General features: G+C 31.7%; 1 protein-coding gene and 1 pseudogene across 4 annotated transcripts in view; both read left to right on the top strand.

The window, feature by feature from the left end:
• The first annotated feature begins 96 nt into the window (after positions 1-96).
• LOC108903690 (mucin-2) overlaps positions 97-21,071 on the top strand; it is a 288,133-nt gene continuing 267,158 nt past the window's right edge. For 2 of the 4 annotated variants that reach the window (XM_023456214.1, XM_023456212.1), the window contains exons 1-5: positions 98-555; positions 9,299-9,408; positions 13,284-13,492; positions 15,835-16,023; positions 19,042-19,191. In XM_023456214.1, coding sequence (XP_023311982.1) covers positions 386-555; positions 9,299-9,408; positions 13,284-13,492; positions 15,835-16,023; positions 19,042-19,191 — 828 coding nt within the window. In that variant the 5' untranslated portion in view covers positions 98-385. Of the gene's footprint in view, positions 556-9,298; positions 9,409-13,109; positions 13,214-13,283; positions 13,493-15,834; positions 16,024-19,041; positions 19,192-21,071 lie in introns of those variants that run through there. The other 2 variants (XM_018705949.2, XM_023456216.1) reach the window with 2 other exon arrangements.
• LOC108903692 lies at positions 3,545-6,925 on the top strand (annotated as a pseudogene).

Raw genomic sequence — 21,071 nt, 5'->3', positions numbered from 1 at the left:
TCATTGTTTTAGTGCCGCTGGATTATACCCAGTATAGTGTATGGAATAGGAATAGTGCGAGTTTCGCGACGAAAGAGTTGTGTTTATAAAGTTGGCATCGGCCGCTATTCGCAATTTCGATATTTCATTTCCATAGAATTAAACTTCACTTGTCATTACAGTGTACCAGGTTGACTGAGAGAAGTTCTAATAATTTTATGAATGGTTTCTTTACCTTGGAAAGAAATAATAAATAAAAGCACCGCCAGTATTACGCTACCGATAAAAAAGTCCTCACTATCAAAGTACAAATACACATATCAGCACTGTAAACATCGATTTGTGTGTCGTAAAAAGTGTTCTCTTTTATACAACAATACTGTGATAAGTTTTAATAACTGTGACTATGGCTAATAAAGACGACTATTTGACTTATTATCGCGAGTTTTTTGAAAATTTTGCTCAAACCGTTAACCCAAATGATCAGCTACCTGTTAAATTGGCCAGTTATAAATTGGTTAATATTGAAGTAGTCGGAGGAATTATAGATTGGACCACTCAGTATTTAACGCAAAAGTAAGTAAACAATTTCATTTAAAGTTAGACGACTTATTCTAGCTGTTGCAATGTTTTTTTTTGTAAATCACGCCACAGGTACTACTGTTACGTGAAGATTACATGACAAGTAGGTACCGACAAAATAAAAACAAAGTCAACGCTGTTATAAGACTTCAAGCTTACTTTATCATTTGCATAATTGTGCAAATAGAAACTAAATGTCCAATTAATGCAATAAAATATCGGCATTGCATTTCTTAAAATTCATTTACGATGCGTTATATAGTTTTCCTGAAGAGTACAGTTAACTCTTAAATGCCGGTTTATTAACGCCTTTAATAGTGCGTAGGTAGTAATAAAATTATAAATTGTATGTACGTGTATAATTGAATAATTCATTTTGCCTGATTAGTCACTGGAACCGTTTGATTAATGACTCGTCTAATCGGTTATTAATGTACCTAACTGGTATTATTTATTTGTAGTGGGCACGCCCACCGATGGCAAATTTGCACCTTTAGGGACTCCTTATCATTTTATTTGAACTAATCAGTTATATGGCGCTATTACCTCGAATATATTGACTACTGACAAAGTGACTAAGCGGTAATACCGAAAAGGAAAGCATGGAATCAAATACGTAGTCTCCCCCAAGTTCTCATTTCATTTTCTTTTGAACATATTTTTCTTTCACGTTTGTGATTTGGCTGTGTCTACCTAAATTGTTCCCAATATTATGCAGATCTAATCTTGTATTACGCACCAATTATTAGTAAAGAAACACAAGTAGATATACGAGTAAGTATAATATTACTCATTGTAGGAAAACCGCTGATTGCTCAGTAATGAAAACTTAATACAAGAAATGGTGCAATGATTCCTTTGCATGTTACGTAATCCTTACCTAATATATTGTTTATGGTAGGTACCTGAGGTGGTACCGCCGGTAGCAACAACGAAACATTGGCTTGACCTAGATTAGCATCTGTGCTTATGTCGAAATTCGGGGTTTGTTTATAGTTCAACAACCGGCAAAACAATATGGGATTTCATTTGGGTGTCATATGGATATTTTTACTCCCTATTACGATTAAAGAATGGGTTGTGGTAAGAATATCTGTTGATTTTGTTTATAATTGACAGATGTTCAGGAATAATAAAAATTATGTATTCTATGCTTTGCTTTTTGATGAACTGCACTGGTGTTAATACCATTGGTTTAATGATATTATTGATTTGCCAATATTATTACGTTCATTAAAATATAAGTTTGACCATTCAAAACATAATTTTTATTTACGAAAACTATGTGGTCTGCTATTTTTAAACATCTGGAACCAACTTAAAAAATTATTTTGAAGTTCACAATCTAAAAAACATGAGGTAGATGAAAACATCTAATAAATATTGTGTTAAATATAGGCTGCTGTCAGAATATAGTCCTCTATATTTATAATATAAGATGATAAAATTATTTATCAGGAACCTGACCATAAATTACAGAGAATGCTTAATTTTTATCAGCAAAGTTTGCTGAGAAGCACGTACTTAAATCAGGTTTCTTATACAATAGAGTAGGTATGTTATTTTGTTCAAATATAAATATAAAATTTAAATAAAAAATATTGAAAAGCATATACAGAGTAAGTAGGTAACTCAATTTCAAACCTGAAAATCAATTTCAGCCGGACTTTTAAAAGCTAGGACATCAAAAATTGTACTTTTGAATAAAGGGTCATATTTTGTTTCTGCTAATTAGGCGGGAGGAGGGAGGCAAAAATTCAAGAAATCGTATTAGAGATTTTTTTTTATATAAAATTGGAATACGGGGTGTACTATGTACTCATCATCCTCTTAGGTGGATATGGATATGTACCCATTTTCATAAAAAATACGAAATTTTAAATATATTTATTCTTTGAGTCAAATGGAATAAACATCAGAAAACAGATAAAAAAATTAATTCTTATAATATTACTCATTGTCAGCATTGAGAACAAAATTACACAAATGATTTTACAGAAATGACATGGAACCAGTGAATAAATAAATACAACTTTTGTCAGACTATTCAAAATTAATATAGGTCACTTTGTATATCATATCAAAAATTAAAAAATTTAAATGTATATCAAGTTTGCCCGGGCATTTAGGTCTTTGTATCAAAGTGTACCTGCATAATATGTAAATATGCTACTGTTTTTAACAACTTTCTAGGAATACTACTCGTATGAAATTATATTGCAGTGCAAATTCTGATTTACGAGACATGCAGCAAATGTATAATACATACGCTTGTTTGTCCCTTGCTAATGTGATTTAAATCCTACTTTAATTTCGTTTAACACATTGGTATTTGAAACGTTTACATAAACCATTTACTGGGCTATTATCATCCTATGCAATGTAAACTTAGCAGATAATAAACAAATAAAAGTATCACTTCCCAAAATGTGACCTTGGCCATAAAAAATAGTTTGTCGTTTATGACTGAATATAAGATATTTTAAAGGAAATGTAATAATTACTACTTGTATTAGGTCAATCAATCAATCAGTAATTTACTTTACTTTCTAAATAAATATCTTTAAAAATATTATCTGCAAATATCGACGTTAAGCCAATAATAATTTAATTAATAAATCGCGCTGTTAATCCTAGTCTTACAGGTTTGCTCCATACTCCATATGGATTAAGCTTGGGATTAAGTAATTAGATAACTTGAGCTTTTAACAAATTACCAAGTTTTTTTTATCAGGCACGGCATATACTATTAACGCATTTCATATTTATCAGATATTTTTAATATATGTTTTAGTATATAGGCAGAGGACGTGTCTTTTTATTTTCAATCTTACATCAATTTTACATTTTTTGTTTACTCATTTGCGAGTCTCCCCTGTATTTTGCCAGTGTGCAGAATCCGTCGCCCCGGGATTTCATTGACTCGACCGTGTGACGCCTGCGCACTGAATGCTCACTTGGTCGTTTTGCTTTGCTTGTGTTCTCCCGAAGCCGGTTGTCAATAAAGTTCATAATTTGTACAAATAATTGCAATAAAGATAACTTATCTTTTTGTTGTTATCACTTGCTGGGTAAGTAAATATGCCAACTTCAAAAAAACAGATTTTTTAACGTTTTGGTGAGACTTGGAAGAAGAATTTATTTGCAACATAACCTATTGTGACGTTTTTTACAGATCTCTTATGGGCTTAAAATGAACTGGGGAGAGTGGAGGCCTCAGGAAAGCATCCTTAAGAACATTGAGGAAACTTTACAATTAGCCCTTGTGCCAAACAGTGAGGCCCAAAAAACAGTACAAGACAGGCTTAATGTAATGCAAAATCTGACAGATTTTTCCAATTACCTCTTATTCATACTAGGAAGTTCTTCATATTCAGAAGATATAAGATCTCTTAGTGGGATTCTGCTCAAAAACAATATTTTGTTAGTCTATAATAGTTTTAACCAAGAAGATTGTGCAAAAATTAAAAATGAATGTCTGCGATTATTAAAAGATCCTTCTCGGGAAGTCCGCATGAGCATAAGTAATGTTATTGTTATTATTGCTAAAGACAATTTGAAGACTTGGCCTGAATTGATTCAATTCTTAGTTAAGACTTTTGTCATACAGGATGAATACAGTGAAATTGCTCTTACAACACTATTTAAAGTATGCGAAGAATTAATAACTAGCCAAAAACCTCAAGATGATATCTATAGGATAACCAAAGAAGTATTTCCAAAATTCGTAGAGTATGTAGCTATAGAAAAGTGTACAATGCGTCAAGATATCGTTCGACTTACAAATCAATTCCTACAGGACTATTTCCAGGTTATGAAGCAATCTATAGACTTGGGGGCTTATTTAAGGAATGTCATGCAGTTAGCTAATGTAGACGATGTGGATTTACAAAAACATATTTGCCATACATTTGTTATTTACGTAGAAAATCAAGAACAGACTTTATTGCCGCATTTGCACGATATCATTTGCTATTTGATGGAAAAATGCCATCACGAAGATCAGGATGTTGCCTTGCAAGCATGCGAGTTTTGGTTAGCCACCACGAAATTAAATACTTGCAGGGATATTTTGTCGCCTTACATTGAAAAACTCTTACCAATTCTTTTAAAAAACATGAAGTATTCATTGACGGAATTGAATATGATTAAGGATAGCCTAGGAGCAGATGCTAATAATAAGGATTTGTCTAAGGACATTTCCCCGTTCCACATGAAAGAAAGAAATGTTGGTGATGGCGAAGAGTACTTCAGCGATGAAGACTTTGAAGGATCCAATGATGACTTTGATGATTTTTATGTAGGTTGGACACTAAGAAAGTGTAGTGCTGCCTCTTTGGATTCCATCGCCTGCAAGTTTGGCGAAGAACTATTGCCACTTTTGATACCTCTCATAAGCGAAATGCTGCGTAATACAGACTATTTGGTGAAGGAATCTGCCATACTAGCCCTGGGTGCTATAGCCGAAGGCTGTATGTTAGGGTTGAAGTCTGAACTACCAGATTTAATACGATATTTGATCTGTTCTATGAGTGATGAGCATTCTGTTGTTCGAGTCATAACTTGCTGGACTCTAAGTCGGTACGTCGGTTGGATTGTTAGTGTTAGAGCTGACAATCCAGAAGAATTTTTCGTGCCTGTCATGACGATTTTACTGAAGCATTTCGTTGATGAAAATAAAAGAGTACAACGTGCAGCAATATCTGCTTTTTGCATATTTCAAGAGGAAGCGCAGCTGAAGCTTATTCCATACATCGATTTCATATTAGAGGGATTTAAATATGGTTTTGAGAGGTTTCACTGTAGGAGTTTGTATTTGCTATACGATGCTATTGGTGTTCTAGCCCAGTCTGTTGGAAATCACTTAAGCAAAGAGGAATACGTCAGCAAGTTATTGCCCCCACTGATGAATAAATTTACAGAACTTCACAACTTTTACGACGATCACTTTATAGCTGTTTTAGAATGTTTGTCTAATGTCATTCCCGCTTTAGAGGTGTCTTTTTTGCCATACTCGGAAACGGTTTACTTACATTGCTTGCAGTTGATCAATGACACATTAATCGCGTGTATAAATTATCAGCAGTACCCAAATGAATATGACCCGCCAGATAAGGAACCCATGAATGTAGCTCATGACGTTTTATACAGCATGGCTCTAGGATTAAAGACCCATTTTGTAAAGTATGTTACGAATAGTAATTTGATTTATTTGTTATACACGACAATGCAGGATGGGTCGAATTTAATTCGTCAGACGTCTATCGCTTTGTACGGGGAGTTGATTGGATTATGCTACCCCTTTTTGGCTTCGAACGTCAGCGAGTATATTCCTCTTATTATTAAGAATCTAGACGAACATACAGACGGAGTCTGCAATAATGCTGCTTGGGTTATAGGAAAATTGTGTTCGGTTATGGGAAGTAATATTCAACAGTTTCTTCCAGAAATCCTAAATGCTTTTGTGCACATCCTTCGTGCCCCAGCTATGGCACGAACCATGCATAAAACGGTGGCAATTTCGTTGTGCATCATATTTTTCGTGTGCCCAGACATTACAGTGCCTGAAATGGATGTGATAGTAAAAAACTGTTGCATGTTAATTAGAAACGTACGAGACTCTGACGAAAAAGACTTAGCTTTTCGAGGATTGTGCGAAATTATAATACGACATCCAGAGTTTAATAAGAACTATTTCATATTTTTCTGTGACGCGGCAGCTTCGTGGATAAACATCAGAGTGGATCTTAAAGAAATTATTAAGAATGTTTTGTTGTCCTTTAAACAGCAATGTGGGGATGAAAATTGGGCGCAGTTTTACTGCCAATTTCCCGAGGCATTAAAAATGAAGCTGCACGATCTGTACTGTGTGTGAATCGATGCAAATTCATAATTGGGGAACATACAAAATGGGTGGGAAAGCTTGAGTGCACCTGCCTTGAGTTTATCGCGTATTTTTCCGATTTCCGTCGCGAGGGAGGGGCGTTTTGCCAAAAAAAAAAACTTAGAGTCACGCGTTACAAAAAGAAGAGATCATTTTTTTGTTTCAGTTAAGAGTCAAAAGATCGTTTGCTAACATTTTAGAGATGTCGATCAAATTTTGTGTTTCCTTAACCGACCAATTCTCATGGATGTTTTTAAACATTTTCCATGTAAATCGATATAAAGGGGTATTATAATAATAAGTTTAGTTTGCATGATGAGTTTAATGTTTTTTGACACGTGCTTGCACACCTAAATCGTGTTTGTTCATCATTTTAAAAATTAACTGCTATGACTTATTGTAAAACCGTCAGGAAAAAAAATGTAAAATGAAATCAGAGTAACTGTATTTTTTTATTAGAAAGATTGTTTGATTTCAAAAATGCTGTGTTATATTTTGTATTTACTTGAAATAAATTTGTACTTGTATTTCTTAGTATTATTTTTCATTACGGAAATGTGTTTCTTAGGTCATATCTAACAGTGTATGTATATTCCAAAAAAAAATTCTCGCAGTTATTTGCTTTGAGTTAAATAAAGTCGTCAATGTTATACTCTGGAAAGAAATTACTTTAATGTCATTTAAAGGTCAACTTCAAATCACGTGGCAGGACGACATACGCATAGAATGTGTTTTTTTACTTTAGTTTTTTAAATATTTTTCATGCCAATTTAGTTTTAATTAATAAATTAATATGACATTGCCATCTAATTATAGTAAAAAATATTGGCTAAGTGGTGAAAAAATATTATATACAGGGTGTCACATAATGAATTATACATGGAGTAACAGGTGATTTTTGACGTCATAATTATGTGATCTGGCCGAACTTACCTTATTCCAAAAGCTGATAGTAACCGAGTTACAGGGTGTCAAAATCAAAATTTGATTTTCAATGTTTTTAAATAACCTTATAATTGATGTTTTTAAACAAAATTTGATATCCGTGGGTTTTTTGACATGAAAAATTAAAATATCCTCAGAATTTTGGTTTACATTCTAGAGGGCGCCCACTTATTACTTTGTCTCTTTGAACTTTTGTAGTTCACAAATTTTTTGCTATACACTACCTATCTTATTTTCTGATAGCAACATCTCTTTTTCCATCACTTTTACATAAAAAAAGTATACCTATATGTGATTTAAACTGTAGATGAACTTTATCTAAGTAGTCCTGCAATTAAAAAACGGAGACAATGAAAAATGCTTTCAAAACAAGTTTATGCCAAACTTGTAATTTAATTAGTGTTAGGTTTTCGATTACTGTTGAGTTTCTGCAGAGTTTTTCATTTATATTCATTTGACACCCTGTATCTCGGTTACTATCAACTTTTGCACTGAGATAAGTTTGGCCAGATCACATTATTATGTTGTCACAAATCGCCTCTTCCTCTATGTACAATTCGTTATGGGGCACTCTGTATATAAGCTTATTTTTTATTATAATACTGAGAAAATTATGAGCAATGAGAAGTTTCTTACGAGAAAAAAAAATTGAATATTAAACAAAGTTTTATTAAAATAAAACATTAAATATATCAAAAGTAAACGTAAATATACTTCAGGGATTTACTTAGTGATTTCACAAAAAAAACTTTTAAATTCTTGGTATAAATGCAAGATACAAGTGTACCAAATTTGGGGACAGATACTATTCTGACAAAAAAATACCAAATAGTATTTTAAATTGTAAAATAGTATTTTGTATACTGTACTTTGTATTTTGTAATTAAAATACTTTTGTTATAACCCCAAAAATATTTTGTATTTCAAATACTTAAGTATTTCGTAAGTATTTTGTATTTTAAAAAAGTATTTAAAAATCTTCTAAAAATAATTTAAATACACTTGAGTATTTGTAAATTACTCGAAGTATTTAAGTTACTCAAAATACCTACCAAGAACAAATACTTTTTGCCTGTTACGACTGGCAACTTGTACAGGTGCTAAAAAAAAAATACGCACCTGCACAGCTAGATTTAGTGCATTCTACTCTGCATTCTGCAATGTGCGCTTGTGTTATTGCAATTTTGTCTACTACGTTTTAGGTCACTATCATCAGTAGTCAATCATCAAAATTTAAAATTAATTTCTTTTATCATTAGTGGGCTATTCTAAGAAAAACTAATAAAAAATTATGTGGGAATTAAATATTCTGCATCTCAGTAATCCAAATAAAAACTACTGTTTCCAGACTTATGTCTAGTTTTTTTTTAATTTTTTGATCATCTTGAAATAGGGTTTGCCTTGAACATACAATATATTTTTTTAAATCACATCAGATTTAATATTTCACGAAAATATTTCATATACTGTGAAAATTTTCAGTATTTCTAATATTTAACATACTTAAAATACTATTTTAAATACTCAATAATTTATATTTAAAGTACTTTGCCAAAGAAGTATTGTGTTTTTAATTACCTATTTTAAAATACTTTCGTTCTAGTATTTTGTACTTTGTATTTTAAATACATTTTGAAAGTATTTTGCTCAGCTCTGTTTGGGGAAATGAAAAATATATTTTTAAGTGTTTGTGAATTTTTCTATTATTCATTAAAAATTAGTGGCATATTTTCCCCTTAGAGAATGCTTTACTGTTTATTAATTGTAGAAAATTTAGAATGTTCACAAATGATTTTCTTTATTTGCTCGTTTTCTTTGAATTATCAGATTTTCCTCCATATTTTTTGATATTTTCCTATGATATATCTTTGAATTGAACCTAAGAAATATTTTTTTTTTATTTTTTAGACAATGTCCGGCAAATCTTATTGGACCGCTCATAAAAATTGTAATAGAAGAAATAAGGAAAGCATGCAAGAAACAACCCATTTTATGTGGATTCAACCCATCAGACAATGGTAAGAAATCTACATGTAATTACTCCGAGCTTATACAAGAAATAGTTACACTATTTTCAGATTTTATCAGCGTGAAATTATACACTACAATTTGTAGACTGCAATGACTGTGTGTGTTTGAATGTATGCTTCTTGGAGAGGAAGTGGTTATCCGCAACTGGGTTCCTTTTTTCATTTTCAATTCACTACTACGACGAAAATTTACGTATGAGTTGTTTTTATTCTAATCGCGTGATTTTCCAAATAAAAAAATAATGCGTCCTTTTCTAAACTAATATCTTTCATAATTCTATTCATAAACATATGTATATATCTAGAACTTCCGGATGCCTTTTTTAATTTAAAAATAGACGAGACTCGACGTCTGGAAGTGTCTCGACAAAAAGCAACCACTTTGACTAGTTGAAAATAATATCGGGTTCGGTATTGTTCAGTTTTTCACGTTTCCAGTTACAAATTTTCTCGTCGCAGGTGTTTCAATTGTAATCTTAAATACAACATGCCCTGAAGATTGTTTTGTGTGTAACAAGGACGTGACAATTTCGTCTGCTGCTTATAATAATAGGTTTTGTATAATTATACTGTGGTCGTTGAGTTAGTCTTGCGTTTTACATACAAAAAAAAGTAAAACGGCGTGTGGTTCCGACTGGTACGTGTCGATAAGGGAAATCCATCCATTTACCTTAATAAGAATATTTAAGGTTTGCAGTTCGTGAGTAATGTATCTACCCGACAATCCTCATAATTACACATTTATTTATCTGGATGTCACAATTCCATTTGCGAAATAGAAACTGAATCAGCAGCGGAGTGTAAATATCCTAACATACATTTAAATGATTATTAGCTTTTTTGTGTTGAATTACGCACTTTCCTTATTTTCGTGCCGCGCTCAACCAGACGGATGCGGAAACATAGCCTGCTGCATAATAATTAATTATTGACTTCCGTTACAACGGAGAAAACGAGTGTGGGTCATTAAATGTATAGCAGTGATTTACTGTGATTTTCTGCGTAAAACGTGGCGAAAATCGTGAATGATATGAATGACTTGCACTAATTCTTTTATTCTATTCACAGGGAATTTACTTTATTGGACTTATTTCGCAGAAATCCAATTTTATCTGAAACATAACGTAATTTATTTTAAATACATGATACACGTTCGTATTTAATTTACCCTATACCTACCTCGGTGTTTTCAAAAAGCTTTATGCTATTTAAGGCAATTAACAATAAAGTGACAAATCGGCTGTAAAACATGACTAATAAATATTTTGATTAATAAATACAAACATTTCAAGAATGCCCATTTCCGGTTTACTTTCTTTATTTCCGTTTTTGAAAATAAAAAAATTAAGAATTTGTAGAAGGCGCTGAATTATTACGTTTCAAAACAGTTTACTCCAAATCCCAAGTGACAGTACAAATGACAATAAGCCTTGGCGTCATTCCTTAATTACTTGAATTGCCCATTTCATTTAAGAAAACCCTTACATTTTGGTATGATTAAACTTAATTTGTTAAAAAATAGGAGTTGAGAACTGGTACGAAATTGTTGAGTAACATGGTGAGTTATTATTATCAATCTACAAGTTTCTTTTGTAAATGAATTTAACTATGTGCACCTAAATATGTTACTGTTTCTTAGTATAAAATATAAAATAAAATGTTATATTTGTGTTAAGCTAAAATCGCCAAGTTCTTTATAATATATGCGTTTTGCGTACCTCCAATAAAGTAAGGTCAGAGACAAAGGAAAGTTCTGTATGAGTGAACAATGTCAATAAACTTTATTAAATTAAAAAATTAAGTAAAAGTTTAAACGGTAAAGAACACTTAGGCCAGGAAAAAGAGCTGGGAAATTACCATTTTGCGACTTTTTGTTTCGGCATGCTGAATTTATCACTATAGATGCTAAATATTATGTACAATAACATATTAGTTTCCACAGTCATAAAAATGAGGGGAAGATTGTTTACAGGGTGGTTAATTGTATAATTTTTACGTAAATTTACGTTTTTTGCTTATAACCTTTTTCCGTTCATTTTCACGAGAAAACAGTAAAGTACTTTTTTTCGTCTTCAAAAGACCTACAAACTAGCCCTTGAGCGTAAAGAAATATTGATTAGATCAAAAGTTATAAACAGAAGAAGTTTATTTATAACTTGAATCAAACATTTATAACTGCGTTATTATTACCAGAACGTTTTGGCATCGCATCCTCTCATTCCTTATCATTGTCTAATAACTCACACGAAATCTGGAATCGGTAAGTTGAATAGTTTACAAATTATGGCCTTATAAACAAATTAACTAATTATTAGTCTGGACGATCCCGAGCATCTTCCACAATCGCACTGATTTTTTTCATGTTAGATTTCATAATAATACATTGAAATCTATCATTTTTTTTTTTAATTTCAAAAGAGCAACCTGATATTTTTTATTTTTTATTTTTAGCCTTAGTTGTAAAATGAAATACACGACACACGTGCGTGATATAGTTATATATTATTACATATTCGGAAAGCTTATGCAAAGAACTTTAAGTTAAAAAAAATCGTCTAGATTCGTTGAAAAACAACGGAGTTATAGACTTAAATATATTATTTTCAAGCGAATTTCGCTATTTTAACGGCAGGACTAAGAATATTATCATCATTTTCTTCGGACTCGCTGTCGTTCGCTTCCCCCACCTTTCCGCCGCGCCACGACTCGCCGAAAAATCAAGCGACCCACTGACTGACTAACAATATTTCTTATGAATTTGTTGCCGTCAACTTTGATAGTCTGTAACTCCGTTGTTTTTCAACGAATCTTGGGTTCTTCTTCTGGGAATCTTTCAACGAAAATTAGAACATGCTTTAATTCGTCAAGAACTTGATGAATAAATTGATGAAGTTATTTGACAGCTGATTTGGTGTATTACACTTGTCCAATTTCTTGTCCAAGCGACTTCATCAATTAATTGATCAATAAATTGTCAATGTAAAACAGCTATAAAACATTTTTTTGTCATCATTAATTAATTTTTTAGTCATTATCTAAGGAATAATTTAAGAAAAAAATAGGTACCTAAATGCGGCACACGACTTGAAGTGCTAGTAGGTATTTCTGGTTCTGGGAATTAGCAGTTTCCCCGTACATAACCTCAAAGAAATATTTTCACGATGTTTTGTTATTATTTAAATAAAACGGTTTGAAAGTGAAAAATTATTTAATTAAATTTCTTTATTTTTTAAAAGTTTATATGACACTTTAATTTTAATAAATAATATCAGGCAAATTCTTTAAAAACCAAAATACAATAAGAAAATTTCTTTTTAGACATTTAAAATGACCGATAATAAAATCATAGCAATTTATTTATGTGTAGGTATGTTGTATTATGAATAAAATATTTAAAAAACTATCACCTACATTTACATTATGTTTTAAAATCCACGTGGGTGTCAAGACAGGTCAGAGACTTGTAGACCCAAAATAGTTGTCTCGAATCGAATTATTTAGAATTAATAGAGGCGCTTACAATCGAGGCAATAAAAAAATAATCTATTTTTTATACAAGAGTTGTCTACCGGCTGCCACAACTCGGTAAATTATAAATAACAAATGACTCAGACTTATGTTTCACAAATTACAAAGGTATTACATGCATTTTCAGAGCATCACGTGAATCATGCAAGTAAAATAAAACTAGTTTCGGGTTTTGTATTTAGGTTAATTTGAAGAAAAGTTAGTAAAGAAAACATAAAATAAATACTAACACATGTTTGTCTGCAAAGTTATAAATAACTAAAAGGTGCATATAATTAAAACTCAGACACGCACTTTCTATGGTTGTCTCATTGTTTATTTTAATTTTGTTTCAGCCTACGAACCCTTGAAGTTAATGCAAACCGTAATGGCCAAGACGAACGAAGTATGTCTCCGTTACCTGGACAATAGTATGCTATGCTCCTTGCCCTCTCCCGGAACCCCATACTTCCCAACCAGCGTGTACGCTGTCAAAAACTCAAGGAGGCGAATGGAAGATCGCCATGTCGTCATACACGACCTAAATACTATGTTCAATATTCAGGTTAGTGTCAAAATGCTGCACACCAAGCATTGTTAACTTATACAGGGTGTCCTCAATGTGTCTTCAAGGGTAGCTTCCTTGTGTGAAAAATGAACTGGTTTAAATTGGCTTACCATAGTACAATTTTGCTGCTTTAAACAGTTATAGGCATTTAAAAAAAAAATGTTAATTTTTTTTTTGATAATTATTACTGTTCTAGATATTTTAATGAAATTTTGTGTAGACAGGTTTTTGGAGTAGTTGAAGATTTATTTTTTTAATGAATATAATATAATGTAACGTAAATTTATTTATTTTTTTTATTTTATTTAATTTATTTACTGTAAAAAAGGTATACTGGCTGTATGTTACTACAATGCTTCGTTCCAAAGAAAAAAGGGTTTTTAGTTTTCTGGAAGGAAGAGCCAAATATTTTAATGTTGGCTGAAGAACTTCGGTGGATGTCCTTTGGTTTATCCAATTTGTTGAATTACTTTACTACAATTATTAGAATTCTTATTGTATCTTTTTTTGCACGATTTCAGTCAAAAAGGTCTATCAGTAAGAACACTACTTTGTAATTAACACAATTTTCAATAAGAATTCTATACAATTCTATACAATTTTGCTTTGAATTGATTTTGATTGCTCCAAATCAGTTAGTGGATGGTCTTTTGAAGTTGATACCATTATGAATAGTTTTAAATCATCAGCAAATAAAAGAAAATAACTGTAATCAACACAGTTATTATAGTCATTAATGAATAAGTTTAGTGATAAAGGGCCTAACTGAGACCTTTGAGGAATACTAGAAAGGAGGAAGAAAGAAATATAATTCACTTGATAGACAATGTTTTATTTGAATTATTTGTTTATAACATGTCAAATATTCCTCAGTTCTTGAAGTTCCAATAACAGTATTTTGTGATTGATTCCATCAAAAACATTGGAAAAATCTGTGTAAATGGCGTGAAAGTGGTTACCAGATTGGTAACCACTTTTTAAAGAAATCGAGAGAAAATAAACATATATTTAAATTGAGCTCAGTTGACTTTGCCAACCATAAATCTGATTTGTTGATTAATGCAATACGTAATATAATAAAGTTAATTTTGAAGTAAATAAAGTGACATTTTATAAAACAGCTGCTTTTTAACAAAATTGGTAAGAATAAAAAATGTGCCAAAAAAATTTAAGACAGGTATTCTTAACAACCTCTTCCTTTTTGGAAAAGAATTACTTAGCTTACTTATATTAACCTTTGGCTATTCCAATAACTCCGTTACACCAAATTTCATGGCGAATACTCTAAAATGTGATTGATTTATCATAAAAAATTAATATACAGGGTGTTAATTAAGTATGTACAATAAATTCAACAAACGATTATTTGAGTGATTTTAAGACAAAAAATTCATATAAACATTGGTCCACAGATGCTTCGTTTTGAGGCTACAGGATGTTAAACTTTTGTAAAAAAATTGCTATTTTGTAAATCTTAAATTCGTTTTACCCAATTTTGTTGTAATTTGGCAGTTATTTGTACTTTATGTTATTTAGATATTACTTGTTATTAATGACAAATTATAAAAAAATGATACTTTCTAAAAAAAATTTTTCCCAGTTTCCTGTGTGGTCCAGGGATATGCAAGTGGATTTTATTTCTTTTTTTCCAAAAATTAACCAAGATACGAAAAACATTCAAGAGACCAAAAAGTTGTATCTTTAGTTGCTTAATTCAAAAAATATATAAAAATTACAAAAAAGTTAGTGGCGTATATTTTTTTTGTCAAAAATATTTGTTAAAGTCCCGCTCGGGATGCTACTGGACAATCTAATCAAGTTGAGATTAAATTAACCCCTTAACACTACAAATAACACTGCCAAATTATAACAAAATTGGGTAAAGGGTATTTAAGATAATTAGTAAATAGCAATTTTTTTACAAAAGTTTAAACCCTGTATCTTCAAAACGAAGCATCTGCGTACCAATGTTTACATGAACTTTTTGTCTTAAAATCACTCAAATAATCGTATTGAATTTATCGTACATACTTAATTAACACCCTGTATATATTTTTTAATGTTGGTAACTTGATCTAAATCGTTAATTTTTACTCATTTTTTAGGTACTCTGTATATGAATTAAACGAAAGTAGCTTGAAGAAGCTACTGTTCGATAAATTATAGAACGTTAAAGTTTTTTACAAATTTTCTTCCTAGTACTGACAAATATTTAACCTTCAGGCATTTTTATGACCCTGGTAAACTCTTTCTAGTACTCCCCAAAAAAAAAAATAGTCATCTCATTTGATTTAAGCTGCCCTTGTTAACATTTTCTGTAAAAAATTGTCTCTTTTCAGGAAGCTAGTCCGTCCAGTTATTATGCAGTATTCGATGGTCATGCGGGACACGACGCCGCCGCCTACAGTTCTGCCCACCTGCATCAGTTCCTTGCCGAAAACAAACACTTTGTTAACAACCCCGAACAGGCCTTGCTTGATGCCTTTTGTAAAACAGACGCTTTATTTACCGATAAGTGTAAAGTTGAGGTTAGTATATGTTAGATGAAGCACCGACAGTATGTGTTTTTTACGTACTTCTTTATATTGAAGTCGGAATATATGAAGATGAGACAAAAAGGGACAAAAATGCTTGATCCACAACTTTTTGATCGATTTTTAATGCATCTGGTGTAAAAATATCAAAATACAACAAAATTATGTACAGAGTGGTGCAGTATTGTACTGTCAAAATTCTACAGGCAATTATCTGGCCAAAAATAGGGAAAAAAGTTTATTTGAACATCAGCAAATGCTTGGCTGTTGAGTTTTATTGTTTTTTAGTTACTTATTTTTTTTTACAAATTACGTAGATGGATTATTAACAATGGCCCTATTCGCTGGCCGGTTTGGTCACCAGACTTGAAACCATATTATCGTAGTTTAACTTAATCTTAGCAGACGGACTATGAAAAGGCTGATCATGCTTTATTATTATTCAAATAGTTAAAAACAAACAAAAAATACACGAGATAGAAATGTTAAGTGATAAAACAGACAGATCATTTTTTTTTCAAAAGAGAAGTCAGTGTTATAAACAAAAATGTGGAGGTGTGGCCCAAAAAAAAAAATGAAAAAAACCCGATTATTTAAAAAAATATATGAATAAATTAGAATAATCAAAAAGGAATAATAAAACTTTGTAGCCTATATTTAAAAAAATAAACAGTTTGGGCTCTTTAACTATTACATAGTAATAACACAGCTCCACAGAGAAAAGTGAGTTGGCTCATGGACTATACCATCCAAATGCCAATCTAAAGTTAGAATTCCCGAATCATTTCATATTTTGACCCTAACATCAAGACACTGCTCTAGAAAGCGGTAATTGAGATTTAAAAATTGACTTGAATAGTCACAGATTGGTAAAATATTCGAATTTATGGTCTTATTGCACCATAACCCCGTAACCCCGTAACTTTATAACCCCATGACCCCATAATGCCATAACCCCATAACTCAGGATGTGTGTGACTAGAACCAAAAAACTTTATGTAAACATGGATCTTATAAATCATGTATCTGAAATCACATCACTATTGGCAAGCTTTCCTCACCCAATAACCCTGTAATTTTGTAACCCAGAGTGTGTGAGTATGTATAACCATGAAACTCTATAGAAACATAGATCTCATACATCAGCGGTCCGAAAGTACATAACTGAGAATTGGCAGGCCTCCATAACCTGGTAACCCCATAACGCGGGGTGTGGAAGGAGAAGGAAATATAGCTACAAAACTCTGAGGAATTGAGTCCGTAGATAGATAGATAGATAGATAGATCTACGATCAGTGATTGTGAGTTTTTGCGAACAAAATTGTTCAAATAGCACTGAGATCATGAACTCCAATGTTTTTCTATTAACTGGCTGCTCAAGTCAGTTTGAAATCTCAAAAACTGCTTTCTAGAGGAGTTTCTTGATGATGGTGTCACAACATGAACTGATCCGGGAATACTGACTTTAGATTAGGATTGAGCGAGTCAAATTATTGTAGGATACTCTGGTCCCAGCCCACATTTTTTTGTATGCATAATTATAGGTTATTACATATACAGGGTGATTCCATTGGCGCAAACATGCTTTATCCGAAAGTCGATAGTTTCGCAAATACAGGGTGTTGAAAGTTAAAATTTTAATTCATTTTTTTGCGATTATTGTGAAAATATGTAGGTTAGGAACTTGAAAATTTGTGAAACTATATTTTTTTAAGCGAGGAATAAGATGCGTGTTGCAATTTCAGCTTTGTTTATAGAGGGCACCACTTACAGCCAATTTTACCGAAAATTTAGTTAATAACTAAATACCCTGTATGTCTAACATGAAACTTGATTCAAAACCTGAAGGAGCCATAATTTTTCCATTAATTATGTTTCCTTGTTTCATTTCGGTATCTCGATACGTTTTCGAGAAAAATCAATTTAACAAACACTATGTTTTGATAATACAAGAAATTAAAAGCGAAACAAACTAAGTGTTTCTTCATGTTATTACAAGAATTAACAATAAAACAAAGGAAATACGTAACAATGATTTAAAGTAATTGTTCGGAGAATCTACCGTTGACACTGATACACTCTACACAACGTTTTCTGAGAGATCTTCGAGTAATATTGGGATTGCGTCTGACTTCGTTGGATTTGTATTCTTTGCCACAACTCTTCACGTGAACCAATAGATTCTTTGTAAACTATATCTTTCATTCGAGACCAAATAGAAAAATCAAGAGAATTAAAGTCTGGACTTCTGGGTGGCCAAGCAAAACTGCTTACATGGCCAATCCAGCGATTTGTAAAACTGCATCTAAATATTCACACACTGGCCGAGAAAAATGCGGTGGAGCTCTGCCGTGCATGAACCACATGACTCGTATTATCGTTAAATCGATTTTTCTCAAAAACGCATTGAGGTACAGAAATGGAACAAGAGTACATAATTAATGGAAAAATGATTGCTCTTTCAGGTTTTGAATCAAATTTCATGTTGGACATACAGGGCCATAACACCCTGTATTTCTGAAACTATCAACTTTCGGATAAGGCATGTTTGCTCCAATGGTCACCATTTCACGTGCGGTATCTTCAGCTTTCGATTTTCCCATTGTTAATGAATCACCTTGTATACATGTTCATAAGGTTTGAAAATAATTATACACAAATCTTATTGGACAAACCAAAAAATGGTCATTGACAGAAGTCTTTCTTCTTAGGGTATCTTCGGGTATATTTTATAAAAAATAGTTTTCTTTTTATCAAATATAAATTGGATTTTTGTTCTGTTGGGCTGTATTTATAATTCAACGGAGGGGTGTATTTCTTACTCAGCCATTGTAATACCAACAAGAGACAGCTGTGTAAAGTAAACCAGGGTGCTCCAGTTTAAACATCTCTTTCTACACAATCCATTAGAACGAAATCCAGTTTTTTATTTTTCTGGATGCCTCTTTAATTAAAATGTTTCTTTTAAATTGTATTTATGGGTTAGGTATATAATTGTGTTTTTTTTTGCAGAATTTAAGTAGTGGCACAACAGCTGTTGTCGCTCTGTTGCGACCCAAGGAGAAATCATTGTACATAGCCTGGGTGGGAGATTCGCAAGCTCTCTTGGTGAATCAGGGTAGGGTGCTGCAAGTTGTGAACCCGCACAAACCAAGTCGACAGGTATGGCTATATCCTAAAACGGGTTATGAAAATTGGAAATAGATATCTGGTTTAGCTTTTATTATTTTGAGCAGTTGGATATTCATAATTCTTAAAGAAATTTACAAATATTTCAAAACGTTAGTAGCTTTTTCGACGGTCTGCAAATTTTTTTTGATTTGGAATCAGCGTTGCCAGACGTCCCTCCAAAAGCGTCCCGATTTTTAGCCCGAAATTAAATATCATTTCAGTTTTTCGGTGTTTACTCGACGGTGTGACGATTAGTATGGTAAAGTAAAGTATTTTCATTAAAACATATTTTCTATGGCAATTTTGGCTATCTATCGTCATGTAAACTTAATTTGAAACTCAAATAATTATTATGTCCCACTTTCGACGAAAGAATCTCGCTAGTTTACTCAAAAGGTTTCAAAATACCGTTTTGCCTTGATATTTTTAATTAAAATGAAAAATTGTAACAGAAGTATTAATAATTTAATTAATTGTTTTTTTAATTATGTGATTATTTTTCAGTAACAGTGCTAAACTAACAATTTTCATTGAAAGCTTTTTTCCCAAACTTTGCAACACCTTGTACGGTACACCTACTAAAACAGTAAATGTTTCCTTGAATCAAACTAGTCCCATTTTTTCTAAACAACTTTTCTTTTGTAATTTATGATCTTTCTGGCTGACCCGACAGACTTTGTCATGTCGAAATTTCAATAAATTTGTTTGTAATCAGTTTTTCTCAAATTTTACAGCCAACTCTTCCAATTTTTCTTTCCATAAAAACCTTAATCGGACTATTACGAACATTAAAAAAAAAAAAATTTGCCAAATCCGTCTTACCATTCTCAAGTGATGCGCTTACCAACGAACATCATAATTTTTATTTATATAGATCTCTGTCATTAGTTCGAATATACAGTTAAATTAAAGCGAACTAATGTATTGTAAAAATTTAAAACACAGCGATAATAGTAAAAAAGAAATCGGTAACAAGGAGAAATAAAAAACAATGAAAATCAATCAATACTTATTCGATCGATACTGGCTTCACATCAACGACCCAGACATTAATTTTTTCTTGATATATCCGATTTGATGGCTTCTAAATTGCCGATCCATACTGTCATTGATTTTTTTGTGTTTTTATTATATCTGAAGTTTAAAAATTTTTATAGTAAAATGGTCATCTTTAATTTGTGCGAATCAAAAAACACATTTTTCATAAAAAAAGTATGGTTTTATTCAAGCAGACATTCGTTATATTATCTAGCACACTTTACATGGTGTTACAAATTTCAGGAAATGAACTTATTCTCTCGTTCACCCTGTATATACTGAAAACTAATATTTGAATAAAAGTTTCTATGTTAGCAACATTTAACTATAATTAACATGAAATGTAGTCAAAACCGGAACAAAATTGTCTGTTCATCAGAAAATCATCCTTGGAATTGGTTCTCATTAATGATAAATTTATTTTTTATGGTAACTTTATGAAAGGTAAATCTTAAATGTATACACATTTTAAAAAGTAGTACAGTTTACTGTGTAGAACATGACTGGCGTCTGTAGACAGTCCTTGGGCAACCCAATCCCCTCCACTACAGACTGATTTAAATTAAGTTGGGACTATTTGGCAGCTTCATTATTATTGGATAGAAAAACGACATTTTTCTGGTTTTTAGAATATTTATAAATAGATATTAAAACACATAATATACATTTTGTATACATACATATACATAATATTATAGGTATACATATTAAAGATAATTTGAAATAACAAAAGTATACGAGCATATTTCAAATGTAACTAAATTTAGGATAATTTTCGTACAGGCTGATTGATTTTGTCTCACCCAGTTAATTTATTTTGTATTTTTGGGTTA

The sequence above is a fragment of the Anoplophora glabripennis genome, unplaced genomic scaffold (genome assembly GCF_000390285.2).
Source record: "Anoplophora glabripennis isolate ALB-LARVAE unplaced genomic scaffold, Agla_2.0 scaffold70, whole genome shotgun sequence".
NCBI classification, from domain to species: domain Eukaryota; kingdom Metazoa; phylum Arthropoda; class Insecta; order Coleoptera; family Cerambycidae; genus Anoplophora; species Anoplophora glabripennis.
The sequence above is the reverse complement of the archived record's forward strand: the minus strand, read 5'-3'. Positions and strand labels throughout refer to the sequence as shown.